The sequence below is a fragment of the Cygnus atratus genome, chromosome Z (assembly GCF_013377495.2).
Source record: "Cygnus atratus isolate AKBS03 ecotype Queensland, Australia chromosome Z, CAtr_DNAZoo_HiC_assembly, whole genome shotgun sequence".
NCBI lineage: Eukaryota > Metazoa > Chordata > Aves > Anseriformes > Anatidae > Cygnus > Cygnus atratus.
Genome location: NC_066396.1, coordinates 54432118 through 54449275, shown reverse-complemented (window position 1 = coordinate 54449275; position 17158 = coordinate 54432118). Strand labels below are relative to the sequence as shown.

Below are 17158 nucleotides of genomic sequence, written 5' to 3'. Positions count from 1 at the left end.
AGTTAGGTACAATCTGGGGATATGGAAAGCAACTCCCAGGCAGCACTGCTCCCCCTCCTTGCAACACACACACAGCTGTGTGCAGGGATTGCTGGCATTTGCTTCTGATCAAGGAAAGGCTCAGAGTGCCTGGGAATGTGAGTCCCAAGCAAAGTAGCCAGCTCCTTTGTGTTTGGATTTACTGACCCAGCACTGAGCTGATTTGGCTCCTGGGGACTGGAGAAGCACACAGGCAAATACTCTTCTCTCTCCTGGTAGGAAGCTGGTTTGGTGCCTTATTACTGTAATTGCCAAATCCATCAGTCATTGCAGGCTCTCGCCAAGACTTGATCCTATTTCACCTTCTGCTCAGGAGCGATAGCCAGCCAGTTTTGACAATGCTCACAGAAAAGTGCTTGGGATTTTTTTACTCTGGACTATGTCTCTGGGCATCCTTCTTCCTGTCTTTCTTTAAAGGTAAGTTCATCTGTGGTTGTTCCGTTCCACCCCCCCCCCCTTTTTTTTTCTTTTTATTTCTTTCATAAGCACCAGTCACACTCACCCCAGCTCTTTTTCAGGACTTGTATCTGCATGTAGTTTAAACTTCATCAGAATGCAGTACTGACGTTAAGAAAAGTTTTGTAATAAGTTTGATTAAGTCTGTGTATCTTATACTACTGTGCACCTTTTCTTAAGAAAGGAAAGGTATGCTTTTTTAATGAAAGCTGAGCCATTTTCACTTTCAGAAATGAATAGAAATGATTGCATTTGGAGAGGAAAATATTCTTTCTCTCCTTTATAATTTTATTCTATCAGCATTTATTTTGGGAATGAGAAATTATAACTCCAGACTGGACAGGATGGCTGTGAGAACCCTGTAGGTGTGATGCTGAAATTATGTTGTTCTACAAAGAAAATATGACCAGAAGAAAATTAGTAACTGTTTACTTTCTGTGCATTATTTGGTAAGATATGCAGGTGCATAAACATATGACTTTACTATTTGTGGTTTAAGGTTTTTCTCTTCTACCTTTGAGTTTGTTTAGAAAGAGTCCTTCCAGGCAGTGACAGGTGTAAGCTGGAAATATCTAATAAAAATATTAATGGGCTGCTGTAGTCTAAGCTGTCATATGTGACCAAGCTGTCTTCTGAAGTTTTGTCATGTTACAAACAAAACTAGTACCTGTGTGACTCTTTCGAAACATGGAGGAATGCAAGGCTAATGACAAAGATTTTTTAAATGAGAAGGGAGATTGAAATAGCCATAGTCCTGAAAGATGTCCTGGGTTTTACACAAAATACACTGTTATTGCTCCCTAACAGCTTTTTATGTGAAACTTTCCTGCCTGCAGCAAATACGAATTTTAAAATGGAGTATTGCAGGTGTGTTGGACCATGTTATGTTACCCATGGTTTCTACATAGAGAAAGGAGGATTGCCTTTTAAAACAGAGAATGTAGTCCACATACTTCAGACATGCAGGTGCACTGGAAAGTTACATATTTGTGTTGTTGCACTGGACTATACAAGTCACCCTGATAATTCCTCATTAGTTTATCTGAACCCTCAAAACAACTATGCATGCCATTATTACAGCTCCACATTTCAGTTGCCTGATGTAGCAGTGGTATTGCAGAAAATTTTGCCCCCCCCCCCCCCCCCCCCCCCCCATTTTAATTAAGAACCTTGTTATCTTTGTTGGTAAGACATTTCTGTGCTACTTCAGAGCTGAACTAACATCGAAGTGATGGCCGCTAGTTATTGATATAACTCAGCTTACGTGCAGTCCTATTTCAAACACTTAAAATATGGCCTTTTGAATACTGAGTAATCACTAATTCACCAAGGAGGATGTTCAGTTTCTCTGAGTAGCACATGAAGACTCAAACAGCTTTTATAAATAATTCAGAGGATTTTTTGTTAGGTGCTTTTACCAGAAGTTTACAAGTATATGCTTTTATAGACAACAGCTAATACAGAATAAAATGAACCTGTAATGAAGGTGCTCCATATTTACCCTCTGCTCTATGGGTATATACATATTTTTATTTCTAGAAAAGAGAAAATCCACAGAAATTGGGCAGTTGGGGCAGAACAGAAGAAAAACCAAGATGATCTTAACATGTTGTCAATAGTGGAGCCTTCTTAGTAGTAAGCTTCAAATGGACTCCCACAAGACTACTCGTGGAATTCACAGCAAGCCTGTCATAACTAACATCACTCTCAGGTGGTGCTGAGTTGTTTCAACAGAATTCATAGCAGTTTCTCAACTACTGAAAATTCCTGTAGGGCTGATTGACAGGGAAGTTGTTAAAAGGACTAGAAAAAGAAATACAAAATGCAAAACAACCAAAAAACCACAAGAAGTCTTTTTTTTTTCCCATGAATTTTCATTTCAGCAACCTCGTCCTGGCTCTGCTTGTGCTACTGCTGGGAGCTGTGCCCTTATTGTTAGGTCACTGCATCCCTCCTTCCCAAAGCACCTGGAGCTAGTGATGCTTCCTTGGGATATATGCCCTAGTGAAATTAGGCAAAATGGTCATCAGCTTCCTGAAGGAGCATCCAGAGGATGGAAGTCCCCTGTGAGTCCATCAGATTCGTAGTAATCTCAAGCAGAGTGACTAGAAAACGTTGTTCTAGAGAAGGATGGGAAGGGAGGGATCAGACCTTTCTGCTTTCCTCAGGCATGGCACAGTTTGGGAGCCAGGCTGTAAATGACTTTGTAAGGGAGTTCTCCTCCCAAGAAATGTACCTCACTGACCATACAGGCACCTAGCCTCCCCAAAGAGCATTACCTTCAGCGCAGTGCTTGGGCACCTGCTGGCTTTGAACAACCCAGGAGTTAAACACACGCTTTGCTACACATTGAGCCGAAAGTCTCCAGCTAACCCATGTATTTTAACTACTGTACTTTTATGTACATTTTTTTAAAGTGAAGGCATAAAAGTGCCACACACACCACACAGAGCAGAGTCAGACCTCTTAGTTTCTTTGCTCCGTGCAGGCTGACATCAGGGCCCTACTCTGGCTGTGTGTTTTGAAAAGCTCAGCCAAGGCAAAGGCAAAGTAAGGGTTGAGCTCATACCCTGCAATCCAGTGGGAATGGAGGGCTAAGCTGGGTTGGACAAAACCTATGGCAGAGGATGCTGCAAACAAGATTACCACCTAGAAGATGTAAATGATGAAGTAATTTAACCTGACTTGGCTTACTGAGCTGGTGCAAAAAAAAACAGCTTTTCTTTGTCTCACTTACAGTGCAGAGTTGAATTCTTACGCTGTACCCCTTTTTTGGTTTTTCATGGCTCTGCTGATTTAGATGAGCTCTGGTGATCACATCAGAAAACAGCTGGTGATCTCTAGGAGCAAATCCTCACTAGGATACTGGTTTTGGTTCACTTCCATGTAAGCAGGTGCTGTTTCTGCAGCAGCAAAATCATTGGCAAGACAGTCTCAAAAGGCCAGATTCTGCTGCCAAGCTACAATTTCGTTAATGTGAACTAGTTAAATGGAAGCGAAAGGAGTTTAGAGATCTCTGTAGCAGGAGGAATCAAGTCTGGTATTTAAATGTTTATATATGAAGTCTAAACTTTGGGCCTCAGTTGCATAGGACTGATGAAGAGTTGTCAGCTGTGAAGATCAAACTGGTTTAGCCCAAGGAGGCATTTTTGAATAGATGCTAGAAGTCCTGAGCCTTAACAGAATATGGTGTATTTTCATGGTAGTTTGGGTGGTCAGTGGAAGATCTTCAACTTTAGATCTCATAGTTTACCCAACTAGAACCAGGTATGAAAATCAGATTATTTAGAGTTTTTCATGCTCTTAATTTGAGATCTGAATGTCACATTCAGCCCAGTTCCCCAGGTCTTCTGAGCTGATCCTCTCTGAGTTGCATCATTCCAGCAGTTAGTACAGTGCACAAGAAAGTGTCTTCCAAGTGTTCTTTGGGAGAATGACCGATGGTGCCTCAAGAGCATTCAGCCTTGCTCCAGCACAGGAGGACATCTGATGACCTCAGAGCAGAAATTCCCATTTCAGGCAAAAGATTCAGGTTCTAAAGAGAGATCCAGAACCCTTTTTTTCTCCCTCTGGTTTGTTCTCCAAAGAGAGATGGAGGAGAGGATGAGTTAGTGATGGCAGTAATGTACTGGATGTTGTATGTGGTAATCAAGGAGGGAGAGAGAAAGTTTCCCCAGCTCTAGGGTGTGATTAAAGTAGATCAAAATCTTTGCATCACTCCTGGCATGGTTGTTCAAGGACACCTACTGCCTGCGTAATCTAATAAAGGAAGAGAGCAGAGCTGCCTTAGACAGGTAGAGCTAGCAGTGGCAATCAGCAGCACCCAAGGGAGTGAAACAGGTAGGCAGGAGTTTATTGCTGAGCAAATATAGCTTGAAGAAAATGTGTTGCTTATCAAGTACTTCCTGTGTTGAGCAAAGCTGCTGGTAACAAGGCAGAGACCTGAACCAGATGATGTAAGTGGAAATAACAGTCTTCCTGCCTATGGCTCACAATTAAGTCAGTGAATTGCAATAGAAAAATAACATAATGAGCATGAGTACTTATGCTTGTCAACAGCGAGATGCAGGTGGCCCTGTCCTGCCTTGCTATCTACTGGCCTTTCTCAGCTAAGAGAAACTGTGGTTACCAGAGAACTAAAATGGATGTCTGCAGTACTCACTGACTTCCAGAAATAGATGTCTACATTCCTTATTGTCTTCCAGGATGTTGCATGAGGACAGGTTAGTTAACAGAGAAAGCCAAAGTCCCTATTTATCTCTTTAACGCAGCATGGATTTGGACAAACAAAGGACTTGGAGGGAAGGTGTAGGCTTGAGATCTCATTTCACATTGAGGATAGGGAGGAGTTCATCCTTCCTCCTTCCCTCTTAGAGACACATTAAGCCTTCTGTCTTACACCACCACTTAGGACAAGAGGGACTGTGTTCCCCTCCCTTTGACCAAAGACAGGGAACCATGATATTCTTATTAGCAGGTAATTTGAAGACCATATAATGGTAGGTGGGAAGTCTGTTGTTGCTTAAACAACCTAAAGCCATAATTTGCAGGTTGGTTTGACAAAACTGTGCCCTGTGTTCCCTGAACTTCAGCTGTGACTAGGTAAAAAAGTTTCTAGGTCACTTTGATCTCCACAATGGCAAGAGAAAAAATATAATCTGTAAATTGGAAAAGATATATTTGTGGCTGTTGGGGTAAGAGGATTTGATCTATAGAGTAATAGACTTGTAGATTACAGACTTATAGAATAATTCAGCTGAAAAGGACCTCCAAAGGTTGCCCAATCCAATACCCCTTCTCAGAGGAGCTCAATTAAGTTGATCCTAGTGCAGTCAGTCTGGGAAGATTTTCAGGGATGGTGGCCTCCTTTATGGTGAGCATCTTTCAGAGAAAAAAAGCTGCACTGGTCTCCTGGAAAAGCCCCATGATGTGACTTTTGTCTGACTGATGCTGTGCCTGAGCACCTCACAGGAGAGTCTGACTCCATCATCATACAGCCCTCCCCTGCAAGAGATGGGGGCAGCCAGAAGAGCTCCCTGTTGATTTCTCATCACAAAGCCAATTTCACTCCACCTCTCACTGGATGTGCTGTGCTCCAGCAGCCCTTCCTCTCAGTGACACCCACTGGACTCACTCCATAGGGTCAGTGTCTTCAGTTGCGCTAGGGAGGCTTCGTTAGGCACAAAGCTAACTGTGTCATACAGTGGGCCTCACTGATGATGAATATAGGCTGGCTGTAGAGTAGGATGCTACTTATTGTTTTCATCTCTGAGTAGGTTTAGGGAAAGAAAAAGAAAAAGCTTTTTTTTGTTGTTGGTGTATAATGATGTGGAAAACACATTCTACAGTTCTTACCCATCCTTCGCTCTTTTTGAAGAACTTTCTTGCCCTGGGCCTGCAAAGTGGCAGAGCAGGTCATGACACAGGAAGGGGTATATCTTCTGAATATTGTTCCACTTTAGAAAAGTCATCAGCGCACTGATATCTAGCTTGAGAAGGAGCAGCTGTAAGAACAGCAAGAAGAGAGAAAAAATAAAAAAACTATTTGTTAGATGGTTTTCTGTTGTCAGTGCTTCAGCTTTCACCCAGGCAGTGACTTTGAATTGTATCCATTCTTGTTTAGGCTTCATCCCCAAATTATAGAAGGGACCAAGAATTTAGTAGGTCAGACACTCCACAGGCAACCCCATGCTGGAGAGGAAGAATCCCCTCACACAAGCATTGCTTAGACAGACATGAATGATACGGGGCAAATCACTGGATGTCTGTCTTTGTAATAATTGTAATAATAATTTGTTACAATGGCTTGTTTCCACAGCTGTCAGCTAGAAAGCTAATTAAAAAACGCTCTCCAAAGTCAACCTACTTATGGATTCCCAACAAAACAAAAGCCTGGTTTGCTCATGCATTCCAGTAAACAGGGATTGTCAAACCACAGAGCTAAAGTCATCTCTCAGAGCTACAGATTCTCTCCACCTCAGCAGGCCCTGGGTTGAAGGAACCACAGGTTATCAATGAAATTTTAACTAGCCCACCCCAAGCTAAAAGGAAAAGCATTAGCCATGCTTGAAAGCTGCAAGATCCTTGCAAACTAACTGTGAAGCAGATTTTTTCCCTCCTCTCCAGACCAGGTTACCTTCCCAGCCTTCTAACAGATGTGATATTGGTGCTTACATTCATGATTACATATTCAGTTTCCCTCTCACCTCTTGCCCATTTTAGTATATAGCACCTTCTCACCAAGTGTCTGTTCAAAGTCTACTCCAGTAGAGGTGTCTGACCTCCATGGGGACCTTCTAGCTGATATTGCAATAGGAAGTTGAAGTACTTCATATATGCTAAAAATGCCAATGAGAGATCAGGCTAATGGAAAGGATGGATTAACTGGGAACATTTTTATGGGTAAGGAGAGGAGCCATCCTTCCCCAGAGGAAGCCTCCTTCCAACTGGGAAAAGTTTTCCCTTTAGGTCAAAATGCTCTAACAGACTCAGGAAGTCTTTATGCTGGGGCATGAAAGAGGTCAGGCAAGGCAGCATACATAGGCTCACTTTCTGCTTTTCAAGTTAGTTGTGGTCTCTCAGAGATCGAGCATCCCAACATCTTCAGGTGTCTGCTACTGTATCACAAGATGACTGCCTTGCTCCACCTGGACACGCGATTGCACTGACATAACTCAGGAACAATACATTGAGGTTACCAAGCCTTTAAAATCGGCACATAAAATCATGTCAAAATCAGGCTCCCAGACCAACATTGCCTGGGAGTACCTCGTTTTCACTGTAGTTCATTCCTCTTAGTCAGAATCAGAGTTAGTCAGCTGAAGCACTTTTGATTGGCAGAAGGCAGCAATGAAAACATTTCATCTCCCTGTTGATCCCCTAAAAAACAGGACATGAGAGAAAGCCAAAAGTATTTACCATCCTGGAAATGGAGACAGATCAAAGCTAATAAACATACATGTGCCACTGAGACCTTGTGACACTCAGAGTATGGAAGAAAACAGCTGTATCCTTCGTGATACAGCCTGAGTTCAGCCACTTGATATAAGCAAAAGCAAATCTGTGCTGAAATGAGCCAAATCAAAGCACATCTTACAATTTCAAGTGTCCTAGGCCAGATCTCCACAGACCCTTTGTTTGATTGCTCACAAGTCTAATTTGCTAAGAATCAGCCACTTCCCTCACCAAGACACTCCTAGAGGCAGCTTTTGTCTTCAGCGCAAAATAGATTCAGACTCCCTGCTAGGAATATTCATGCCTGTATTTACAGCTCCATTTGCCTTTGAAGACCTGGACCACTAAAGACTTAGGCTTCTTTCCCTCAGCAAAGCTGCTTGACTGCAGCCACTGTGGCTGCCCAAACTTCCAAACTACAACCAGCTATCTAGCAATACAGCATCATTCACATAGATGGGCAGCAAGTTTAGCCTGGCCTAGTGAAACCTGAGCAGTGCAGCTTAAAACAGGGGCGATTCTCATCCACAGATGTTTTATGTGAGTTTTGGTTCCCTCACAGTAAACTATTTTGGATCTTGAAAAGATGTATATTCATATTTCCTGGTTCAGGTGTGCAGCACTGAAAAGGATGAAAAATGAGCATCTGTCCAAGGTGCTGTCAAAATTCCCAGCAGGGAAGCCCACATCCCTTTCACGGGGCCCTGGCATCATGTTTCTTGTCATCCGCCATTTGAGTTTCTGACACAGGGTCCTAACACATGCTTGCAACTTTCTCTACATTCCCACGTCCATGTTGACTTCAACTATTAGTGCCCTTGCCCATGGCAGTGCAGCCCTCCCACTGTGCTCCAAGGCCACAGCTGAGTCTTGAGCGACGCAGGAAGAAGGCAGAAGAAGCCATCACTGAATTTGCCTTTTGCATCCTCAGTACCTTTGCTGGTTAGAATTGCTATGCAAGTGCAGTTTGCAGGCTGAAAGGGCAAAAGTTCATCGTTTGTTGCTCAGATCTGGGAAAACCTCGGTGGACAGGCAGGTGTAATATGATTTCAGAAAAGGAAACAAATAAGTAAATCTGCTGAGGGCTGAGGAGATGATAGTTAGGAAGAGATTTTTTTTCTAAACCCATTGTAGATAATAACAGTGCTGGAGGCTGCAATGACATATTCAGCTTATTGTGCAAACCAGTTGTTCAGTCTCCACTTCCTACACTAAAAATATCACAATGTAAATAGAATAAGCCCAATCCAGGATCAGCAGGACCCTGGAAGAAGAAGAAGAGAAAAATGAGTTGATCTCCCAGGACGACAAAAAGTTCCCAAGATGTGAAGAAAGCAAAGATGAAAATCAGGCATCACTCTCCCAGGTGTTATTCCTTAGTCACAAACTTACCTCTACTAGGCAGAGAAAGCTGTTCCTTTTTTTTTTTTTCACAGCTCAGGGGTGACAGAGGGACCTTGCCTCAAAACCATTGCCTTGACGTGATGTTGCTGAAGCAACAGTGACAATCTAACTTCTCTGGATGATGCAGAGGACAAGTCAGAGTGAAAAATGTTGCACACAACCATCGTGTTGTGAAAATGAACCACTCTGTGTGCCCAAACATGTTGCAGTGGTTATGGTCAGTAGCAATGGTATTTTGTGGGCTTGAGTGGGCTCCTTTTTAGATACATCTGTGAATGTGGTGCAGATTGCCATGTCTACCTTATTAGCAGCACTCGATTAGTGAGGTACATAGTGCTTTCCTGAAGAGGGCTTTCCCTTCATTTACTGGCTTGGGTACTGAACTGTGTTGAGGTGAAGGGATGTGGAAGAATGCTGCTCTGCGAGCCAGTGTGAGTGGGGAATTCAGAAGCCTGCTCCAGCATGCTGATGGCTGTGTCCCCAGTGCCTCACTTTTATTGTATGATTTTATTTGTTTCCATTGGCGTCCACCACCGCTCGACCCCAGTGATCTCTGGAAGGCCATCAGGAGTCACCTTTGCACAACCACAGCTCTCTGTAATATGTCTTGGCAAGGGAGTCCCAGTCCTCACCCCTGCTCCAACTCCCTCTTCCTGTGCTCCTCCACATGTATGATTGTAATAACTACACTTATGTTGCACGGAGCTGACGTAAACTAGCATAACACTAAGAATACAGCTTTTTTTTTCCTTTCTGGCTGCAGCCAGTTATGTTTCTGATCTGGAGCAAGGAGGTAGTTTAGATAACTGCCATGAATTTGAGAGGTATCCCACTGTTAATATCCTAACGCATGTCTCTTCACCTTACACACATATCTCAGCCTTTAAAACATCTGCACCAAGCCACCAGGACCACTGAAAAAAAATAATCCCGTCCTTTCATTATATAATGGCCTATATACTCTTTTTAGCATGTTGTCATGTGCCTAAAGTCTTTGAGTTGAAACCTTTCCTCACATACCCTTTAATACCCATCTCTGCTGGGAGCTCTTTATCTGGTATAAAAGAGCAGAAATGACCAGTATCAGGAAGATTAGGTCCTTTTTTTTTTTTTTTTTTTTTTTTTTTTGCATAGGAGAACCAGGCATTTCTCACATTCCTCTGGATATCTAATGAGTTTTGAGTGTAAGATGCAAAAACAATCTGCGTAGCGAGAGCTGAAGATAAGAGTCAAACATTACCCAGAAGGGAAGCAGATTAAAAAGAGATTTTAAATGACAGACGTATTCAAATACACAGTACTCTCTCACACAAACACACAGAGGGTTGAGGCAGCTGATATGATTCCATTGTCTAGCATGTGAGTACTCTTCCCTGAAGGTGTGATGGTGTGCATTTTAAATCAAAAGACATTGAAAGAAATAATGCTTTTGCAGCCACAGACAAAAGTGAAAATGCTGCACATAAGAACAAAAGCGGATGGGACACATCTGTGTCTCTGGGGATTAAGTGACATATGGCAGTGGGATGCTTTACATTCTCAGAAATCTGCAAAATATACAAAATTAGGCAGATGCTTTTTTATAGCTACCAAAGCAGTAGAACATATCACATTTTAACAAGTGCTGTTGTCATTCTAATTATTTATATCAGTGAAGTTGCATGTTGTTTTTTCTCTGATACTACTTCTGTTACTTCCCCCATAATTCATAACTGTGTACAGTATGCATCTTCATGTGATCATTCTATTTGTGTTCACTCAGAAATAGCTAAAACCCCTGCAACCATGCCACGATAAACTAAAGAGAAAATAACTAGTAGAAGATGAGGTACTCCAGAAGAGTTTGCAGGTTGTTAGGAAAGTATGTGAAAGTTCTGGGAGTTAGGTCTGCTGCACGAATGTTTTCCTAATGTCTTTTGCTGTGTAAATGTTCCAATTACACCGACATTGTAGGCAATGAACAATGAAATATAAAAATACCTACCAGTATAATGACACTGATTTTCAAAAAAGGCCAGAACTCCACGCAATTTCTTTTGCAAAACAGTACAAATCAAACCAAACATAAACACCCAAAAACCAAACAAGGAATGTGGCAAAAAAATCAATCAATCAATCAAACGAACAACAAAAAAACACAGTATACAAAGAAACAAAGAGGAAAAAAAAATGCAAAAATTAGTGTTAAATACCTGCAGAAAGTGCAAGGATGTTGAATAAACACCACAGCCACAATATTGCTGCAGTTTTGGACCCTTTCTGAAAGTAGCAGGGGACGAAATATGTGAAAGCAATAGTGATGAATGAGGAACACGCAGTTGACTTTAACTTACTGTGCTGTTTATATGCAAATACTTCTATGAACTGTTTTTGAAAAAGGAAGAAATAAAGGCATATTTTGTAATTCAGAAACATATTAGCATGCATATGTGTCAAGAAAAGTGATGTAGGAAAAATATGACATTTGAACTGAAATTATTTAGGTACAAATAACTACTATAAACTTCTATGAATAAAGTAGTAGCTTGTGTGTAAGACTCAGGCCTGTGCCAAAAGAAATGAGCAACAACTAGAAAGCATTTAGCTAGAAGCTGGCACAATATAGACAAAAAAGTCAAGAAATTATCAAAATAAATCCAGGGAACAACATTAAAAATAGGAGGAGTGATCAATAAACACAAATAATATGTCTCAGACCAGCTTTGAAATCTCTGTTAGTCCACTTACTCTCTTGTTAATATTTACGCTTCAATATTTATTCTTTACTGTACATAGCAAGCCAACCTATCGCCCACACCAGGGATGCTTGGTCAAGAAGCTGACCCCTTTTGGAGCAAACCTGGGAAGCTGGCAAGGCTGGGCTCTTGCCTTGGAGCTCAGGGAGCTCTGCATGCAAAGCAGAGCAGTAGGATCTATGAGCCAAGATATGACAGCACTACTCTTAGGAAAGGAGGGAGCATCTGGTCTTCCTGGGGATAGCATATGGACAGTCTGGCCAGAGATAGCTGCAATTTTGACAGCCATTCTTACCAGACAACACTGAACAGCCTCCAGACCCAACAAACTCTTAACCAGATCTGAACCCAAACCCACAGAAGGTGCAAGGACACACTGGGGACTTCAGGCTGCCACTCAAACATAGAAGAGACAAGTCAAGCCCAGAGGAACCCAAGCAGACAGAAAGTGGAAGAGGTCTGTGGTCAGCCCACAGCCACATGTCAGGAGCTCTGTTTCTTCAGCAGGCCAAGCAAAATGTTAAGTGAGGAAACCAGTGCAACCCAACAAACCACATGCAGCACACAGGTCAGGGGAAATGGCTTCACTAGTTTTAGTCAGGTTTATGTCTTTTTCTTTCTTTATTTTTTAATTGTTATTTTTTAATTTATTTTTTCCTCTCTTTGCAGTGGTTTGGGGTTGTTTAAACATTTATCTTTAGTTTTGCAGCACTCACAGATATCTGAGACACAGTAAGATCAGCGTGTCTTAAGTTACCACAAAGCATGCATGCCAACTGAGGCAGCTCTCTTTGCCATCATTGGCAACAAGACATGAGGAGTTCATTCTGAACTTGAGCTTAAGCATACACAGTTGCTGACTTGGAGCTGACATCATCCAGCACCAGCTTGATCTAATTTAATTGCAACGTCTCAGAGAATTCAAAACCCTTTATAGATACCATACAGTCAGTATCAGACACCATCTGTGCTGGCCACATCAAACATGCCTCTCCCCCTGTAGCTATTAAGCCACACGTTATCCAAATACCTGGATGTTCTTGCTTCTAGATTTGCCCTGAAGAGATCTCTGCTGTTTAGCTACTAAAGCTCTGCAGATGTTTATTTGATATCCAATTATCCCATGTTTCACCCTTAGTGTCTCTGCCTAACCTATCTGGGGCATTACAACATGTCTGCACTTAACAATGATGAAATCTTACATGCAGACTCTGTGTGCAAAGAAAGACAGAGCCCAGACTGTGAAATAACACCAAGGCGTCCTGCTTTATCTCCGGCAGAAATAATTCAAGGCGAGCATGTTGTAAGGGAATGAAGGAGGAGAAAGACAGCTGTTCAGAGGCATTTCAGAAATGAGCCCATAGGGAGGCTGCCATCTTCTGTTTCCTTGGTACAGGCTCTTCCTTCACATCACAGGACTCACTGATCCAGCAGAGAGGACACCATACCTCCACAGGGGTTTTCCCCGATCTCTTGGTAATGCATTTAGAGAGACCCATATTTTCTCACACCTCCTGCGGGAGGAGATGGTAGCATGCTGCAATAGAGAAATAGTTCCTGGGCAGGTTACCTTGCAGTGCAGTTCTCAGCAACTCTGTCCTAGAAAGAAAGATGCAATCCCATTATAACATGTATTCCCAAGAGATTTGGTAGCAGTTTATAGATCGTGTTGATCAATCAGTGAACATCACAGTACGGGCTTTTTGCAGACTTCTTTCCACATGCAGCTGTATAGGAGGAGATTCAGAGAGGTACTGAAGAGATGAACATAGTCCATGAATACCCCTGCTATCCATAAAGCTTTTCACAAAACCATAAAGGGACTCTATCTCTTCCATGGATTAATTGTCTTGTGCTTTCCAAATGTCTGCAAATTGCAGGAACAGTTTAGAGAACCAATTTAAGTTACTCAGAGAGTAAAACTTAGGCAATAACCCACTTCAAAATTCTGCCTACCTCAAATATTGCATTTCACTTCATAATCCCATAACCCTTTATTCCCCTTCCCTCCCCTCCCCCTTCCCCTTTTTTCTTCCCCTTCCCCTTTTTTCTTCCCCTTCCCCTTCCCCTTCCCCTTCCCCTTCCCCTTCCCCTTCCCCTTCCCCTTCCCCTTCCCCTTCCCCTTCCCCTTCCCCTTCCCCTTCCCCTTCCCCTTCCCCTTTCCCTTCCCCTTCCCCTTCCCCTTCCCCTTCTTACCCTTACCCTTCCCCTTCCCTTTCCCCTTCCCCTTCCGCTTCCGCTTCCCCTTCCCCTTCCCCTATTCTCTTTTCTTTACTTCTGCCCATCAGGTAGCCATTGATAAGATCCTGAGTCTTCTCTTCTCTAGGCTGAACAGAAGAACACTGTCTCAGCTTTTCCTCACTGGAGAGGTGTTCCAGTCCCTTCATCACCTTTATGGCCTTTTGGTGGATTTGTTCTAGAAAGCCCACATCTCCTTTGTACCGGGGAGGCCAGAACCAGACCCACCACTCCAGGCTTATCTCACCAGTGCTGAGTAGAGAGCGAGGACAACCTCCCTTGACCTGCTGGTGAGACTTTGCTTGATACAGCTCAAGGTGCTGGTGGCCTTCTTTGTTGCAAGGGTGGATTTCTGGCTCATGGTCACCTGGTGTCCACAAAGCCCACCAAGGTTTTTCTGCCAACCTGCTTTCCAAACAATGGGCTGCCAGCCTGAGGTTGTTCATCTGCAGATGCAGAACTTTGCACCTCCTTTAACTGAACTTCATGAAGTTTCTGAAGTTTCTGTCAGCCAGTTCTCTAATCTGTCCCTGTGAAAGGCAGCACAAATATGTGGTGCATCAGCCATTCAGTTTTGTGTCACCTGGAAACTCGCTGAGTGTGCAGACATTAACATCAATGATGTTAACTAGCTAGTATCCCTAGTATCCAACCCTGGGGTACTCTGATGCTGACTGGCCTTCAGCTGGACTTCATGTTGCTGATTACAGCCCTCTGAACCTGACAGTCTACCTCACTGTTCACTTATCTAGCCTGAAAAGCATCTGCTTGTCTCTGAGGATGATCTGAGAAATAGTGTCAAAAGCCTTGCTAAGTTCAAGATAAACATCATCCGCTGGGCATGCTTCCCTCAAATTTTAGTGAAGACAGCATGTTTTGCTACTACTTCAAAGATAATTCAGCAACACGGGGGACACTGGCTGAGGCAGTGTGACACACAAAGCTCTCTTTTATTCAAAGTTGTTGCATCTAGCAAGCATCATCCTTAATGACCATTGCTTGTACTTTCCCTGTAACATACATAGCCAAGCAAGTCTGGCATTTGGGAGACTGACCTTGTAACCTGAAGTTTTGACGCTCAACTTCCAGCCTAGTTTAAAAGATGAAACTTTGTGTTAGGGACCAGTGAGCTCACAGTGACACTGCTTTTGGCGAGATTTCTGCAGCTGAGGGGTAGGCAGTGGTAAAGCTTATTCTACCATTATTCCTGAGAGATGCAGATTTCCCCATCTCCAGCAAACACTCCATTTAGCACTCAGATTTGTAGTGCCACAATGCATTAGCACAAGCATCACAGGGAAAAAAAGCAGCAATCTCTCTGGAGTAGGAAACATTTAGTATTTGAAAATTACAATTTCAAGAAAAAATATATGAAAACACAAGTCTGACTTCTCAGCCTGCTCAGTTTCTTCTCCAAAATATAGCAGAGAGAAGGTGGTTTGATTAGACTTACCAGGTCTTTGTGATACCAATAGCCGCCAAGATAACATGCTGGGAGAACCCAAAAGCTCTTCTGCTTCTGAATCTGTGTAATTTTGTAAACATAACCAGACAGCACACAAACATGAGGCTACTCTTGCTGACTCAGCAGGCTAAGTATAGATCAGCTAAGGTTATGTTAACAACTTTGGATACAAGAGGTTGCAAAGCGGTAGGACCCCATTGCAGAGGGGAGAGTTGAAGATCGGGTGAAAAACCAGGTATGAAAAGTGCACTGCCGGGTTACTTCAGCTCACAGTACAAAGACATTTTCATGGAGCAAACCGCAAAGGGTTGTGCTGAGATCTCTCCAAGTCAGACCTCCCTCGGTGAACTGTTTTAATGCACCATGACAGTGATGGTACCAGGGCACTCCTGCAGCCCAGCCAACTTCCCGAGCCTGGTTGAAGGGCACTTCTCTGCTGCAAAAAGCTGAGGTAGACAGTTTAAAAGGGATGTTAAAGGCAACCATTACATAAGCACTCAGAATGAGGGCAACAGTGCAGGCAGTCATTCCTTCCCTAAAGCACAGGAACAGGAGAGGGGAGCAGGCGGAGTGTGTTAGGTGAGTCAAAGGACAGCAGATTTGCTGAAAACACAGAGCCTCTTTGCATAGAACAATGTCTTGTGATTTTCACTGGTTTCCTTCCCACAGAAGAATCTTAAAAGGGAATTGGGGCCCGCTGAGGCACTGGAAATCAATATATTAAGAGAACTTTAATCACTGACTTGTAATGAAGCTTGCTTAAGCTGTTTAATTGAGAAACTGTGGCCAGAGCTTGTCATTGCAAATGATAAAGCATAGTGTCCAGCGTGTCAGCAAGGGCTACTGGAGCAGCCCTACAGCATCTGCTCCCCTGGACCCCCATGAACATGCTATGTTTTGTTCAAGAGAAGAGAGGGTCCATGAAGATAATGAGTCAGTGTAACTCACCAAAATAAACAAAAATACTCTTTCTCCTTGTTCACGAGGCACTGCCATACTGGTAAGCCACAAAACTCCCCTCAACATCAGGAAAATGGAAACAAACGTGAATGAAACAGATTTTTTAACTGAGCAACATTATCAGCTTTAAAAGGCATGGCTGCTGTGTTGGAGATACCTGTTCCAGGCTTGCAGGGCTTGCTGAGCACAGTAAAATGCTGGGGAAAGGAGAATTAGTTGTTAGAGTTTGCTTGGACTGTCAAAAAGGTGTTCATCACAACCACTGTGAGAGGATTCCTGGTCTCAGTGTGAAGACCTCTGCCCAAGAGTTAAAAAGAGTCACACAGAGCAGGAGCTGCAGTGGATTAAAAATGCCTCAGCCCCAAGTAATAACAATTTAGTGTGGAGATTCCCTGCCAGGCGTTGCATTTCTACAGCGTAGGGGTTGTGCACTGGTGTAGACAGGACTGGTTTGGCCTGAGGGAACCTGCAGCCCGTGGCCCACACTCTGTTTGATGCCACTCTGGGTCGAGCTCAGGCTGCCACCGGGCAGAGCACCAACACCTGTATGGTCCTAGGGGACCCAAGCTCCTGGGCAGAAAATCCCAGTGAGGTGCTGGCGTTACCATAGGAAGAAACTGGGGAAATCACTGCCACAGGGCCTCAACCATGCTTGCTGTGGCCTGGAAACACTGCAACACCAGGTACACGAACATGCTCCATGCCCATCACAAAGCCAGGGTGACAGGACACAGGAGCATGGTTCAGTTTAAGCACAGACAGAAGTCCCGCTAGTCTTTCACAAGCTTTTGTGTCTGCGTGGCAGCCACTGTGTTGGGACCATTCCCCAGGAAAACAAGTTAAGCATCTGACACCATGAGCTCAGTTTCACTGTTACACATACCTGCCAAACATTCTGGCCTTCAAA

The 17158-nt window shown here is 43.3% G+C and overlaps 1 protein-coding gene across 1 annotated transcript in view; it reads left to right on the top strand.

Moving 5' to 3' along the window:
- Positions 1-375: 375 nt before the first annotated feature.
- The window catches only part of LOC118256868 (neuronal acetylcholine receptor subunit alpha-7-like), a 58803-nt gene continuing 42020 nt past the window's right edge, over positions 376-17158 (top strand). The window contains exon 1 of the mRNA XM_035564221.2: positions 376-456. Coding sequence (XP_035420114.1) covers positions 378-456 — 79 coding nt within the window. The 5' untranslated portion in view covers positions 376-377. The remainder of the gene's footprint in view (positions 457-17158) is intronic.